The 16,223-nt window shown below is 55.0% G+C and overlaps 1 protein-coding gene and 1 long non-coding RNA gene across 2 annotated transcripts in view; one reads left to right on the top strand and one right to left on the bottom strand.

Moving 5' to 3' along the window:
* The first annotated feature begins 247 nt into the window (after nt 1–247).
* On the top strand, nt 248–596 carry LOC135251321 (uncharacterized). The gene is made up of 2 exons (XR_010329126.1): nt 248–321; nt 400–596. It is a non-coding gene; the product is annotated as an uncharacterized LOC135251321 (long non-coding RNA).
* The window catches only part of arhgap45a (Rho GTPase activating protein 45a), a 23,007-nt gene continuing 7,124 nt past the window's right edge, over nt 341–16,223 (bottom strand). The window contains 22 exon segments of the mRNA XM_064328654.1: nt 341–1,234; nt 1,949–2,048; nt 4,279–4,510; nt 4,912–5,150; nt 6,109–6,246; nt 6,446–6,634; nt 6,993–7,156; nt 7,466–7,564; nt 7,883–7,981; nt 8,450–8,477; nt 8,479–8,566; nt 8,857–9,065; nt 9,964–10,101; nt 10,474–10,653; nt 11,129–11,209; nt 11,331–11,441; nt 12,376–12,437; nt 12,733–12,864; nt 13,458–13,536; nt 14,093–14,165; nt 15,194–15,278; nt 15,446–15,589. Coding sequence (XP_064184724.1) covers nt 987–1,234; nt 1,949–2,048; nt 4,279–4,510; nt 4,912–5,150; nt 6,109–6,246; nt 6,446–6,634; nt 6,993–7,156; nt 7,466–7,564; nt 7,883–7,981; nt 8,450–8,477; nt 8,479–8,566; nt 8,857–9,065; nt 9,964–10,101; nt 10,474–10,653; nt 11,129–11,209; nt 11,331–11,441; nt 12,376–12,437; nt 12,733–12,864; nt 13,458–13,536; nt 14,093–14,165; nt 15,194–15,278; nt 15,446–15,589 — 2,918 coding nt within the window. The 3' untranslated portion in view covers nt 341–986.

Here is a 16,223-nt window from a genome sequence, read left to right as displayed (position 1 = left end):
CAGGCGCTTGGGTGGGGGCAGGCGCTTGGGTAGGGGGCAGGCGCTTGGGAGGGGGCAGGCGCTTGGGTAGGAGGGGCAGGCGCTTGGGTAGGGGGCAGGCGCTTGGGGGCGGGGAGGCAGGCGCTTGGGTAGGGGCAGGCGCTTGGGGAGGGGGCAGGCGCTTGGGTAGGGGGCAGGCGCTTGGGAGGGGGCAGGCGCTTGGGTACGGGGGCAGGCGCTTGGGTAGGGGGCAGGCGCTTGGGTAGGGGGCAGGCGCTTGGGTAGGGGGCAGGCGCTTGGGGACGGGGGGCAGGCGCTTGGGTAGGGGGGGCAGGCGCTTGGGTAGGGGGGCAGGCGCTTGGGTAGGGGGCAGGCGCTTGGGTAGGGGGCAGGCGCTGGGTACGGGGGGCAGGCGCTGAGCCAGTCAATCGCTCGCTCTGCGGCTGCAAACCCCACGCAGACAGACCATCACTGGACGCGGCGGGTCCTCAGTCTGCTGCAGAACACAATCCTGCCGAAATCTACGGGAACGCGCCGGGCTTCGTCCAGCCCAGTCGCGGTGCTCGTCACACCGGCCTTCAGCGTCTCCAGCAGTCTCAAATTAAAAAAAAACTCAAGGTAGTACACCTGTACATCAAACTTACAAAACTTAAACAACGTAAACAACTGAAATGTAAAGAAAATTCCAGACTCCCCTTGAAATCCCCCCCCCAAAAAAACCGCATTAAAATCGACCAAAGAAAGGAAAAGGGAACAGTGGACGTCTGTTTCCTGAGAGAGCTGCGCTGAGTTTAATACACGCTTCTTCTACACCTTAAAACCTTGAAAACACCAACTGCGTCACCCCAAACAGGCACGCCGTGGACAGCCTCAGAGGGGTCCTGAGACCGTGGCGTTTCATTGGTTGGGCACTGAGCTCCTCCCACATTGAGGCCAGCTCCGCCTCTGAGCTCTCTCTGCCAGGGGAGGGAAGGGGGAGAGGGGAGGGTGGGGAGAGGGCGGTGGGGTCAGTGCTCTTCGCTGTCCGGGGGCTCGGAGTCCGGCACGGGGGGGACCTCCTCGATGGGGGCGGGCACTGCCTGGTGCGAGAGGTCCAGGCTGGCCCGGGGGCTGAGCGGCTCCTCCTCTGTGCTCGTCTCGCTGGCCTGCTTGGCCAGGCGGGACAGCCTGGCCTGGGAGCCGCCCGCCTGCTCCTCCAGCTCCCAGTCAGAGTCCAGGGACCTCTCCTGGGAGCCCGAGGAGGCCAAAGAGTTGCCTGAATAAAAATAACATGATTAACACAGTCTGCTCTAATAACAGCATCCCGAAGACACACACGCACACGCACACACACACGCGCACGCACGCGCAAGCACGCACACGCACGTGCACACACACACACACACACACACGCACGCACACACACACGCACATGCACACACACGCACACACACACTCACGCACATGCACACACACGCACGTGCACACACACGTACGCACACACACACACACGCACACACACACAAACACACATACACATCCTATACCACAAAATTGTCATTTTGAGATCTATTAGTAGAACAAGGGGACATAAATGGAAATTAGCAAAAGGTAAATTCCGTACAGACATTAGGAATAATTTTTTCCATGCAGAGAGTAGTCAGTATGTGGAACAGTCTGCCAGATCATGTAGTAGAGGCCGAAACTCTGGGGATTTTCAAGACTAGGCATGATACGGTATGAGATACTATGTAGCCTGCAGGTAATCAGAGCACTGATTTAGTTTGGAAAATGGCGAGCATTGTTGGGCTGAATGGCCTGTTCTCGTCATTATGTTATGTCATGTTAGAATCTTTAAATTTTAGCACTACAACACAGGAACAGAAGCACAAGATAAGAAAACAGTCCTGACTCGATTCTTCTATAAACCAACTCTCTCTCTGAGTGGAGACAGCACTGCAGAGGAGGACGGGATTGGTCTGTAACTCACCACAGAACTCCTCCCCCTTTTCTGACTCGGTCCTGATTGGCTGACACTCCTGTTCGTCACCTTGGTCCTTTGCTTCCTTCCTGCTCTCCTCGGTGCAGTCCTGAGATGGAGGGAAACGAAGAGAAGGAGGAAGATGAGTTAGCGTAACCGTGACTATAACCTGGTCCATAACCGTGACTACAACCTGGACCGTAACTGTGACTATAACCTGGACTGTAACTGTGACTATAACCTGGATCATAACATGACTATAACCTGGACTGTAACTGTGACTATAACCTGGATCATAACATGACTATAACCTGGACCGTAACTGTGACTATAACCTGGACCGTAACCGTGACTATAACCTGGACCGTAACCGTGACTATAACCTGGACTGTAACTGTGACTATAACCTGGATCATAACATGACTATAACCTGGACCGTAACTGTGACTATAACCTGGACTGTAACTGTGACTATAACCTGGACCGTAACTGTGACTATAACCTGGACTGTAACTGTGACTATAACCTGGATCATAACATGACTATAACCTGGACCGTAACTGTGACTATAACCTGGACCGTAACCGTGACTATAACCTGGACCGTAACCGTGACTATAACCTGGACTGTAACTGTGACTATAACCTGGATCATAACATGACTATAACCTGGACTGTAACTGTGACTATAACCTGGACCGTAACCGTGACTATAACCTGGACCGTAACTGTGACTATAACCTGGACCGTAACTGTGACTATAACCTGGACCGTAACTGTGACTATAACCTGGACCGTAACTGTGACTATAACCTGGACCGTAACTGTGACTATAACCTGGACCGTAACTGTGACTATAACCTGGACCGTAACTGTGACTATAACCTGGACCGTAACCGTGACTATAACCTGGACCGTAACCGTGACTATAACCTGGACCGTAACTGTGACTATAACCTGGACCGTAACTGTGACTATAACCTGGACCGTAACTGTGACTATAACCTGGACCGTAACTGTGACTATAACCTGGACCGTAACTGTGACTATAACCTGGACCGTAACCGTGACTATAACCTGGACCGTAACCGTGACTATAACCTGGACCGTAACCGTGACTATAACCTGGACCGTAACCGTGACTATAACCTGGACCGTAACTGTGACTATAACCTGGACCGTAACTGTGACTATAACCTGGACCGTAACTGTGACTATAACCTGGACCATAACTGTGACTATAACCTGGACCGTAACTGTGACTATAACCTGGACCGTAACCGTGACTATAACCTGGACTGTAACTGTGACTATAACCTGGACCGTAACCGTGACTATAACCTGGACTGTAACCGTGACTATAACCTGGACCGTAACCGTGACTATAACCTGGACCGTAACCGTGACTATAACCTGGACCGTAACTGTGACTATAACCTGGACCGTAACTGTGACTATAACCTGGACCGTAACTGTGACTATAACCTGGACTGTAACTGTGACTATAACCTGGACCGTAACTGTGACTATAACCTGGACCGTAACCGTGACTATAACCTGGACCGTAACTGTGACTATAACCTGGACCGTAACTGTGACTATAACCTGGACCGTAACTGTGACTATAACCTGGACCATAACTGTGACTATAACCTGGACCGTAACTGTGACTATAACCTGGACCGTAACCGTGACTATAACCTGGACTGTAACTGTGACTATAACCTGGACTGTAACCGTGACTATAACCTGGACTGTAACTGTGACTATAACCTGGACCGTAACCGTGACTATAACCTGGACCGTAACCGTGACTATAACCTGGACCGTAACTGTGACTATAACCTGGACCGTAACTGTGACTATAACCTGGACCGTAACTGTGACTACAACCTGGACCGTAACTGTGACTATAACCTGGACCGTAACCGTGACTATAACCTGGACTGTAACTGTGACTATAACCTGGACCGTAACCGTGACTATAACCTGGACCGTAACCGTGACTATAACCTGGACCGTAACTGTGACTATAACCTGGACCGTAACTGTGACTATAACCTGGACTGTAACAGTGACTATAACCTGGTCCGTAACCGTGACTACAACCTGGTCCGTAACCGTGACTATAACCTGGACTGTAACAGAGACTATAACCTGGTCCGTAACCGTGACTACAACCTGGTCCGTAACCGTGACTATAACCTGGACTGTAACCATGACTATAACCTGGACCGTAACTGTGACTATAACCTGGACCGTAACTGTGACTATAACCTGGACCGTAACTGTGACCTCTGCCCGAACAGGCAACGAAGGTGAGGCCTCCTGTGCGCTCACCTGGCTGTGCCTCTGGGAGGCGGGGCCTGAGGAGGAAGGGGCGGAGCCTGGCTGGAAGATGGCGGTGTTGAAGACGATGAGAGCCTCCACGACGCGGGCCTGGTGCGGGTAATCCACCAATGAGGACAGGGACACGGTGGCCCCCGTGGGGCGGGGCCTCATCAGGGTGGGGCCGAACACTATGCCCAAATTACTGGGGCTCATCTTATTATCCTGCTCCAGCTCAGAGATCCTGAGGGAGGGAGGGAGAGGGGGAAGGGGAAGGGGAGGGAGGGACAGAGAGACAGACAGAGAGAGAGAGGGAGAGGAAGAGAGAGAGAGAAACAGAGCGACAGACAGAGAGAGAGAGAGAGTCAGGGAGAGAAAAAAGGGAGGAGAAACAAGAGAGAAAGAGGGAGGGGGGAAATGAGAAATTAAAAGGTTAGAGGGGAAAGAGGGAAGGGGAGAAAGACAGCGGGAGGGATGGAGTGAAAGAGTGACAGAGAAAAATGGAAGGGGAGAGAGGGAAGGTAGGTAAGGTGACCATCTTTTTTTAATGATCTCTGTGATTAATCAGGAGAAATCACGTCTCTGGTGATTATGACATCATAAGGGGAGAGGGATACTGTTGGCCAATCACAGTTGAGGGCTCACTTGCGCAGGTGGCGGGTGATGTAGCGCAGGGTGGCCACGTTGGCTGGGGGCAGGGGCTTCAGGAGGTCCCGAAGCTTCTCCACCAGGGTCACGACCTCGGGGTCGGTCTCCGGGCCCAGGTCCACGAGCTCCGCCCCTTTCCCCACGTCCCCGCCCTCGCCGGACTCCGCCTTCAGGCTATCCTTGGCCACGCCCATCAGGTCGTTGTACAGACGGAAGGGCATTATTGGCTCGGGGAGCTGGGAATTGTGGGAAGTTAATGAGATTCAAAAGACCAAAGGAAAACAAGCAAATGTTTATAATGGTGTGAGAGGCTGATTGGGTGGAGGTGTGAGAGGCTGATTGGGTGACGATGTGAGAGGCTGATTGGGTGGAGGTGTGAGAGGCTGATTGGGTGGAGGTGTGAGAGGCTGATTGGGTGGAGGTGTGAGAGGCTGATTGGGTGGAGGTGTGAGAGGCTGATTGAGTGGAGGTGTGACATGCTGATTGGTTGGAGGTGTGAGATTCTGTTTGGTTGGAGGTGTGAGATGCTGATTGGGTGGAGGTGTGAGAGGCTGATTGGGTGGAGGTGTGAGAGGCTTATTGGGTGGAGGTGTGAGAGGCTGATTGGGTGGAGGTGTGAGAGGCTGATTGGGTGGAGGTGTGAGAGGCTGATTGGGTGGAGGTGTGAGAGGCTGATTGGGTGGAGGTGTGAGAGGCTGATTGGGTGGAGGTGTGAGAGGCTGATTGGGTGGAGGTGTGAGAGGCTGATTGGGTGGAGGTGTGAGAGGCTGATTGGGTGGAGGTGTGAGAGGCTGATTGGGTGGAGGTGTGAGAGGCTGATTGGGTGGAGGTGTGAGATGCTGATTGGGTGGAGGTGTGAGAGGCTGATGGGTGGAGGTGTGAGAGGCTGACTGGGGGGACGTGTGAGAGGCTGATTGGGTGGAGGTGTGAGAGGCTGATTGGGTGGAGGTGTGAGAGGCTGATTGGGTGGAGGTGTGAGAGGCTGATTGGGTGGAGGTGTGAGATTCTGTGTGGTTGGAGGTATAAGATGCTGATTGGGTGGAGGTATAAGATGCTGTTTGGTTGGAGGCGTGAGATTCTGTGTGGTTGGAGGTGTGAGATGCTGATTGGGTGGAGGTATAAGATGCTGTTTGGTTGGAGGCGAGCGATGCTGACTGATGTAAAGTGGGCGGAGTCGGCGCCCAGGTGACTCACCTGTCGCAGGTAGAGCTTGAGCACATTGCTGATGTCGTGGGGAGAGGCCTGGGACAGCTCCACCAGCTCCTTGCCGTTCTCAAAGGCCTGGCACAGCTTCTCCACCCGCGTCTTCACCCCGTTCACCCGGTAGATGCCCTGCGGGGGGGGGGGGTGTTGGGTGGATGATGAGTCCTCGACCGACACAGTGACCCCCAGGGACCAGGTTCCACTGACCCCTTCCACACTCAACTCTTTCTTTCCTCTCTTCTGTCTCTCCATATTGTCCTCCCTCCCACCTCCATCACCTCCCCTGTCTCCATCACTCTCTGTCTCTCTCTCTCTCTCTCTCTCTCACCTTCATCTTCAGCGCCCTCCTCTCGATCTCCAGGATGCACTTCTTGATGACGAAGGGGATCCCCTCGGAGTTGCCGTGGGCAACCTGGGCGAAGTCCCTGCCGAACAGCTGCAGCCGGCCCTGCAGCTTCTTATGGCCGCACTGGATGGCCAGCGACTCCAGACACTTCTTATGACAGGCCAGGAAGCACTGTGACAGAGGGGCGGGGCCAGAGAGGGTGAGGATTAAGAGAGTGGGCGGAGACAGAGAGAGGGTGGGGATTAAGAGAGGGGGCGGGGACAGAGTGAGAGGACGGGGACAGAGAGAGGCGGGGACAGAGTGAGGGCGGGGACAGAGAGAGGGGTGGGGACAGAGTGAGAGGACGGGGACAGAGAGAGGGGCGGGGACAGAGAGAGGGGCGGGGACAGAGTGAGAGGACGGGGACAGAGAGAGGGGGCGGGGACAAAGTGAGGGGGCGGGGACAGAGTGAGGGGGCGGGGACAGAAGGTCACGGTGCGGTGAGCCTAAAGAACGCGCGGTGCGATGGGACAGGGGGGCGGGGCCTCACCTCCTCACACTCCGCCCCCTGGAAGTACACGTAGCTGTCGCACTCTCGGCACTTGGCGGGCGTGCGCAGCTTGCGCAGGCGGTGCGTCCGCGCGGCCTTGGACAGCCCCACGTTCCGGAACGGGCCCGTCGGCACGGCGATCTCCGGCTCCATCCCGTTCATGCCTGGAGGAGGGAAAAAAAAAAAAAATTTAAACCCACAATGCTGACATCCAATCAAATACAGCACATATAAAATACCCAAATAACCCAGCCTAAACGCCCCCCACCCCCAAAAGCAGGTTAAACCACCCCCCCCGCCCAGGTGGAACAGACAAAAAAAACCAGGGGAGGAGCCAGACTGAACTGGGGGGGTTAGGGACAAACGCAGCCAATTGGTCAAATTTTCTAATTAATCCAAATCCAGCTGCTGGATAGTGGTGCAGGATTGGTTCTGCTCGCCCCACCACTGGGGCGGGACAGTCCTGTACTCACCGCGTTCGAAAGGGGTCTCGTTGTCCGCCTTAATCTCTGCGTCCTCATTGGACGATACGCTCCCCATAGAGGCGGTCCGCGGGGTTTTCCTTAAATCTCCTGAAAGGTCCCAAAAACAAAAAAACCCTTAGCCACAGTCACAGAGAGCAGGACTTCCTGCCAGAACAAGCCCCGCCCCCCAGAGTGAGGGGGCGGAGCAACTACTTTCTGCTAATCATCGACTCACAGCAACACATGAGGACTGTTTCACGAAGGGGTAGTCTGGGTGGAACGGGTAGTTTGGCTGAGGAGCAGGGCAGTTTAGGTGAGGAGCAGGGGTAGTTTAGGTGAGGAGTGGGGGTAGTTTGGGTGAGGAGTGGGGGTAGTTTGGGTGAGGAGTGGGGGTAGTTTGGGTAAGGAACGGGGGACGGGACGTACCTGTGCTGGTCGTGGGGGACTCCAAGCCACTCCCACAGCCCACACTGTCTGTGTCGCTCACTGCCGATGGCCAGGACTTGTACACCTGGTGACCACGCCCTTCAATGGGAACAAAGAGTGGAACCCCGGTTCAAATCCTTCAGTTCAAATCAACTTTTTTTTATATTCTCTCACAATTTCTCACCAAATTAAAATGAATTATCACGATTGAGTTGCCACTCTGGCACCTTAAATAACACCGCGTCCGCATCCCACAACACCAAAGTCCTCTCTTTGACCTGATCTGAACATCACCGCAAGCGTTTCCGCCAGGTTAGAGGAACGCACACGAGCACAGGCTTTCCTCCAAGGCGCGATCCACCAGCTGCTGCTTATTTTCCCTGAGCCGACTGGCCAGATGAGTCGCTCCGATGTGATAGGCCGAGGACAAATCCCGCCCCCCGAAACCCACCATCCACCACTCTGCAGTGCTGTAGCTCCACCCACCCTGGGGTTCACAAAGCCTCACTCTCTCACCACGAACCCATTGTGCACAAAGCCCAAGGTGAGAGACCTCCCCCCTGTTACTCACCCCGCCTCTCCTTCTCTTTAGAGGACACGCCCCCGTCCACAGACTCCGCCTCCCCGGAGGTGGGCGGGGCCTCTTGGCTGCCCTGGCGCTGGCGGTTGCTGCGTCCGAAGGAGCTGTTAGCTCGCGGGACGTCCATGAGAATTGGCCGCTGTAACCGGGACAACACGAGGTCACAGACCCAACCCGGCCGCTCCAAACCCAGGACCGGCCAGGACCAACCCACCAGATCGGCTCCCCAAACCCAGGACCCAAACCCCCCAAATCCAGGTCTCCCCAAATAAACCTTTTACACTTTTTACATTTTCAGACAAAAGGTTGTACTTGCGAAGACTTTGACACGTTGTTGCCACCTTTTACGCGAGTGTCTCTCGGTACGAGCGTCTGGTAAATGATAAAATGTGGCAGTGGCAGTAGCACTCACTGGCCAGAGGGGGCGCTGTAGGGCTCGAAGCAGTACTGGGTCTCGGGCTCCTCGGACATCTGCAGGTCTTTGACGTGGGCGGCGTATTGCTGGCCCGGGTCGTACAGCTTGCTGCTCTCGCACAGGGTCTGGTAGTGCACCGGCAGTGCGGCCGTCTGCATGTGCATGATCTGGTAGTATGAGATGGTGGACTGGGGGGGGGGAGGATGGGGGGGAACAACGTGGCAGAATTAGGAGGTGTGCTTCAGAGAGAGAGAGAGAGAGAGAGAGATGGAAATGGCGGCAGTACCGAGTTGTGGTTGAAGCACTGAGCGCAGGGTTGAGTAGTGGTTGAGTAACGGTTGACGCAGCAAGCGCAGGGTTGAGTAGCGGTTGACTCACCGAGCGCAGGGTTGAGTAGCGGTTGAGCAGTGAGCGCAGGGTTGAGTAGCGGTTGACTCACTGAGCGCAGGGTTGAGTAGCGGTTGAGTAACGGTTGACGCAGCAAGCGCAGGGTTGAGTAGCGGTTGAGCAGTGAGCGCAGGGTTGAGTAGCAGTTGACTCACTGAGTGCAGGGTTGAGTAGCGGTTGAGTAACGGTTGACGCAGCAAGCGCAGGGTTGAGTAGCGGTTGAGCAGTGAGCGCAGGGTTGAGTAGCGGTTGAGCAGCGAGCGCAGGGTTGAGCAGCGGTTGAGCAGCGAACGCAGGGTTGAGTAGCGGTTGAGCAGTGAGCACAGGGTTGAGTAGCGGTTGAGGTGGTGAGCGCAGGGTTGAGTAGCGGTTGAGCAGCAGTTGACTCACCGAGCGCAGGGTTGAGTAGCGGTTGAGCAGTGAGTGCAGGGTTGAGTAGCGGTTGAGTAGCGGTTGACTCACCGAGCGCAGGGTTGAGTAGCGGTTGAGCAGCGAGCGCAGGGTTGAGTAGCGGTTGAGCAGCGGTTGACTCACCGAGCGCAGGGTTGAGTAGCGGTTGACACAGCGAGCGCAGGGTTGAGTAGCGGTTGATACGAGCGGTTGACTCACAGCGAGCGCAGGGTGGTGCGTTTACGTGGTGGCAGGTTGAGAGCTTGAGACGCGCAGCGTTGAGTAGCGGTAGAGTAGCGGTTGACTCACCGAGCGCAGGGTCTGGTCGGTCTGTTTGATGACCTCCTGGATCTGCCGCAGCACGTTGACCTTCACGTCCTCCAGCTCCTGGCTCTGTGTGCTGGCGTCGGCGATGCAGGTGCGGTACGTGGCCTCCGCCTCTTCAGCCTGCAGGAGTACAGGCACGGGCACAGGTATGGGTACGGGTACGGGTACGGGTACAGGTATGGATACTTGTACGGGTATGGGTACTGGTACGGGTATGGGTACGGGTACAGGTACAGGCACGGGTACAGGCACGGGCACAGATACAGGTACGGTACAGATACAGGTACGGGTACAGGTACAGGTACAGGTACAGGTACAGTACAGATACAGGTACAATACAGGTACAGGTACAGGTACAGGTACAGGTACAGTACAGATACAGGTACGGGTACAGGTACAGGTACAGTACAGATACAGGTAAGGTACAGATACAGGTACAAAAACTAAATAGAGACAGAAGCACAACGCTTCACACAGTGAAGGCCAGCACACCTTGTTGCGGGCCTCCTCCTCCAGCCGCCTCTTCTTGTCCAGGGCCTTGTTGGTGGAGCCCACGCCCGCGCCCCCCTGCTCCTCCTCCGCGCGGCTGGCCACCGTCCGGGCCTTATCGTACTCCTCGAAGCGCGCCATGTAGGCCTGCTTGGCCTTGCGCAGGTTCGACTCCGCCTCCATCTGCCCCGGAGAGAGAGAGAGAGAGAGCGCGCCGTTTACCACGGCGACCGTCCCCACGGCGACCCCCGGAGTCTGCCCTCCTGACGCACGAGAAAGTTTCGCCGTCTCTCCACCAGTTAAGCCAAAGCATTCAAATCTTATAACACAACATGACATAATGACGAGAATGGGCCATTCAGCCCAGCAATGCTCGCCATTTTCATGATGAAATTAGGGCTCTGATTACAGTACCTACAGACTAGACAGCATCTAACAGCGTATCAAGCCTGCTCTTGAGTTTCTGCCTCGACTGCATGAGGCATCTTCAGCAAGAGCAGAACTGCGGCAATGTGCATTCTGTACAGTGACACGGCGCTGGGAACTCCCATTTAAAAGGCAGAGAGGAAGGAAGGCACACAGGGTCTGGTCTGAAAATGGCTCACTGGGTGCCAGCGACCTTTGACCCCAGTCAAGGGGAGTTTGAGTGACAGCTCACCAGCTTCCTCTTGGCTCTGTGCCACTGGTCTTTGATCTCCTTCCGTTTCTTCTCGTGTTCCTGCCTTCGCTGCATCAGGGGCTGGGAGCAGAGAGGAGGAGGGTGACATCATCAAAGGGGGACGACACAGGGATTGCATCATCAAAGGCAGACAGCAGAGAGGAAATCCATCGTCAGTGAGCGGCAGTGCCAGGGGTCCTACCTGCAGGAAGGTCTGGCTGTGCAGAGTGCCTGATGTCTGCTGCACCCCTACACTCTGCTCCAAATCCTGCTCCAGCGCCAGGGAGTATATGGAGAAGAAGGGCATATATGGCTAGAGAGAGACAGAGGTAGAGGGAGAGACAGAGAGAGAGAGAGAGAGAGAGAGAGGGGGAGTGAGAAAGAGAGAGACAGAGAGGGAGGGAGGGAGAGAGAGAGGGAGGGGGAGAGAGAAAGAGGAGAAAGAGAGAGAGGGAGAGGGGGAGAGAAAAGAGAGATGATCACAATCACTACAGGTACACAAGCCACAACAAGAATTTCTATGCAGAACACAGTGAGGTGTGACAGACATGGGGGAGGGGTTACTGTACCTGAGCCAGGTGAGATGGGGGGAGAGTTAGAATACCTGAGCCAGGTGAGATGGGGGGGGGGTTACTGTACTGAGCAGTGAGATGGAGATTGGGGGGGAGGGAGGTTAGAATACCGAGCCAGGTGAGATGGGGGTTACTGTACCTGAGCCAGGTGAGATGGGGGGGGGTTAGAATACCTGAGCCAGGTGAGATGAGGGGGGTTAGAATACCTGAGCCAGGTGAGATGGGGGGGGGGTTACTGTACCTGAGCCAGGTGAGATGGGGGGAGGTTATAATACCTGAGCCAGGTGAGATGGGGGGGGGGGTTACTGTACCTGAGCCAGGTGAGATGGGGGGGGGGGTTACTGTACCTGAGCCAGGTGAGATAGGGGGGGGGGGGTTAGAATACCTGAGCCAGGTGAGATGGGGGGGGAGGGGGTTACTGTACCTGAGCCAGGTGAGATTGGGGGGGGGGTTAGAATACCTGAGCCAGGTGAGATGGGGGGGGGGGTTAGAATACCTGAGCCTGGTGAGATGGGGGGGGGGTTAGAATACCTGAGCCAGGTGAGATAGGGGGGGGGGGGGTTACTGTACCTGAGCCAGGTGAGATGGGGGGGGGGGGTTACGTACCTGAGCCAGGTGAGATTGGGGGGGGTTAGAATACCTGAGCCAGGTGAGATAGGGGGGGGGTTAAAATACCTGTGCAATACTCTGCTTGCTAGACTGGTAGAGTCTCTGAAGGCCCTTGGCAAATTCCATCTCTGGAGAGAGAAAGACAGAGAGAAAAACAGAGAGAAAGAGAGATAGAGAGACAAAGAAAAAGAGATATTTGCTCATTAAACACAAATGGCAACATTGCTTCCTGAACAGGTCATGAGGCATATTAAGGACTGTTCTCGTGTCCCTGTATGAAACGATTCACTGTGATCAAATCTACACGTGAACGGCCACTGGTGTATAGAGCCGATTGGCTAACTGAGCCAGGGTTGAACCTGCCAAGCATTGCTGTGATTGGTCAGATGGGATAAAGGGGAGGAGCCTGGTTCCAGCACTCACCCAGTGCTATCCTCTTGTCCACGTAGCTGATGACGTCCTTCAGGTACTTGGAGATGGACTTGGCGTAGGTGAGGGCGGAATCAACCCCACCCTCGCTGCGCTGCAGAATAATGTCCACTTCTGCACTCCACACTGACAGACAGACAGGCAGACAGGCAGGCAGACAGACAGACAGACAGACAGACAGGCAGACAGGCAGGCGGACAGACAGGCAGACAGGCAGACAGGCAGGCAGACAGACAGACAGACAGACAGGCAGACAGGCAGACAGGCAGGCAGACAGGCAGACAGGCAGGCAGACAGGCAGGCCGCCAGGCAGACAGGCAGACAGGCAGGCAGGCAGGCAGGCAGGCAGGCACAGCAGGCAGACAGACAGACAGACAGACAGGCAGGCAGACAGCAGCAGCGACAGACAGACAGGCAGCAGACAGGCACACAGACAGACAGGCAGGACAGGCAGGACAGACAGCGCAGCAGGCACAGGAAAAAACAGGCAGACAGATTGCAGTGGAACAAACAGTTTGCGTCAACATTGTAGGACACTTCCTGTTACAAGGACACTTCCTGTTACACAGACACTTCCTGTTACACGGACACTTCCTGTTACACAGGATATATGCACATATTCACAATCACCCACTGTGACATGGCACATATTCACAAGCAGTTAAAGATGTTGATTGAATAATGAAATCTTGCATTGATATACTGAGAGATATTCTTACCACATTCCTGCAGGTCACTCTTGGACAGGCTGAAGTCTGATCCCTGGTTTGGCATGCCTGCATAAAGATTCTCCATGGACTGCAATAAAACAGTGGGCGGGGCATGGTGGGGAAGGGGGTGGGGCATGACACAAAAGGGCGTGGCAGGTCAGATAAGGGGGGTGTGGAGAGGCTGTGTGTGGATGTGTGGTCAGGGTTTCGCGGGCACACAACAAAGTCTACAGTGGTTCCCACAGCAACCCAAAACCAAATGGGTTTGAATGGAAGAGTTTTTTTTCACCCCCAAAATTTCAAGTCAGTGTTCTAGAACCCCAGGGCTTCCAGTTACCAGTAGTGACTGTGACATCAGCATTAGAATGTTCAGTTTACAACATTCTCATGGCATATGTGATCTCACACTGTAGAGGGTTAAATCTGGCCCCCAAGCCATTGGGGCTGATGGTGAGGGAGTGTGTGTAAAATGTCCGCTCACTCTCGTGTGAGTTACGCCATGTGTAGGAAGAGAACAGAGAACAAGAACAGCGTCTGCACCAGGAAACAGCCTGAGCATGCCAACATCCGGCGTGTGCACCACGTCCTGCACACACACACACACACGCGCGCACACACACACACGCGCGCACACACACACTCACCCTGCTCTTCTCCGTGGGTGGCAGAGACAGAAGGGTACTGCTGTCTACCTCCCCCATCAGCAACTCTGACACACTGAGAGAGAGAGAGGGAGAGAGAGAGGGGGAAGGAGGAGAGGGAGAGAGGGACAGGGAGAAAGAGAGGGAGAGAGAGAGATAGACAGACAGATAGAGAGGAGAGTGAGAGAAAGAGAGAGAGACAGAGAGAGAGGGGGAGGGGAAAAAAAGGAGAGGGAGAGATAGACAGATAGATAGGGAGGGAGAGAAAGAGAGAGACTGTGGTGAACATGGATTTTAGAACAGGCTTTTTCCCCGTCCCACAGAAAGCTCAGCTTGTTGTGCAGAGCCAGGGCTGCCCTAACACTGCCGGTTCCTGACAGACCCCAGCCCCCCAAGCCCCTCAGCTCCCCAGCCCCCCCCCAGCCCCCCCAGCTCCCCAAGCCCCCCTCAGCTCCCAGCCCCCCCCCCTCAGCCTTTTGTCCTGCCGTCTGTGACGTGACCCAGGGGAAGTGCTGGCCTGGGCTCACCCCAGGAAAGGGGGATTCCACCCGCCTCAAATTGAGCAGGGCTCAGATAGAACTGAGCTTTAAAAGCACAGACACCTGGGGCAGAGACACACCCGCCCTGGGGCCTCATCAGGAACACTGTACAACAGCTGAGCTCTCTCACACGCACACACACACGCACACGCACACGCACACGCACCACGCACACGCACACGCACACGCACACGCACACGCACGCACGCACGCACGCACGCACGCACGCACGCACGCACGCACACACCTGCACTGGTCCAGTTCTGTACACACACACACACACACACACCTGCACTGGTCCAGTTCTGTACACACACACACACACACACACACACACCTGCACTGGTCCAGTTCTGTACACACACACACACACACACACACACACCTGCACTGGTCCAGTTCTGTACACACACACACACCTGCACTGGTCCAGTTCTGTACACACACACACACACGCACACCTGTACTGGTACAGTACTGTACACACACACACACACACCTGTACTGGTCCAGTTCTGTACACACACACACACCTGTACTGGTCCAGTTCTGAAGCTGTACTTACTTGCTGCTGAAGGCCACTGCGATGGTCTCGATGGCCTTCTCAAATTCCTTATTGTCCGTTTCATTACTGACCTCATAGTGGAATCCTACAGAGAGACAAAAAGGAAATGAGACACAGGAAGTGGGACACATTTAGCTGGACACAGGAAGTGGAATGCAGAAAATGGAGCACAGGAGATGGTCACACTGCCCGGTGCGGAGACGGTCAGCATGCGGCCAAATTAAATGCGAGTAGCGGTGGGGCGGGGCTGACCTTTGACCTTGGAGATGAGCGTCCCGGCGGCAGTGAGCGTCTCCACGGTGTTGAGCAGGGGGTAGGTGTTAATCACCTGCCTGAGCACGCGAAGGACCTCCCCCAGGCACTCATGGGCTAACGGCCTCCGGGTCTCCTGCTTATCTGGAACCGCACACACACGCACACACACAGACACACACATACACAGACACACACACACATACACACACACAGACACGCGACACGCACAGACACACACACACACACACATACACAGAAACACGCAACACACACACGCACACACACATACACAGAAACACGCAGCACACACACACACGCACACACACATACACAGAAACACGCAACACACACACACACACAGGCAGACAGACACACACACAGACAGACAGACACGGACACACACACATACACGCGCACACACACAGACACACACAGACACAGGCAGACAGACACACACACACACACACACAGAAATACGCCAGTCAGACAGTGAGGCACAGACAGGGCCTGAGTCATCAAACAGGAAGTACAATTTCAGTCATGAGCGTCACATGACTGTGACTGAGGAGTCTGTACCCAGACAGACAATAATACACCCCGACTTCTCCTTAACCCACCACCTACCAACTCCAACACACAGCATACAGAGAGAGAGGAGGTCCTACTGACTCCACACACAGCACACAGAGAGAGAGGAGGTGCTACTGACTCCACACACAGCACACAGAGAGAGAGGAGGTCCTACTGACTCCACACACAGCACACAGAGAGAGAG

The sequence above is a fragment of the Anguilla rostrata genome, chromosome 3 (assembly GCF_018555375.3).
Source record: "Anguilla rostrata isolate EN2019 chromosome 3, ASM1855537v3, whole genome shotgun sequence".
NCBI lineage: Eukaryota > Metazoa > Chordata > Actinopteri > Anguilliformes > Anguillidae > Anguilla > Anguilla rostrata.
Note: the sequence above shows the minus strand (reverse complement) of the source record. Positions and strands in the feature narration are given on the sequence as shown.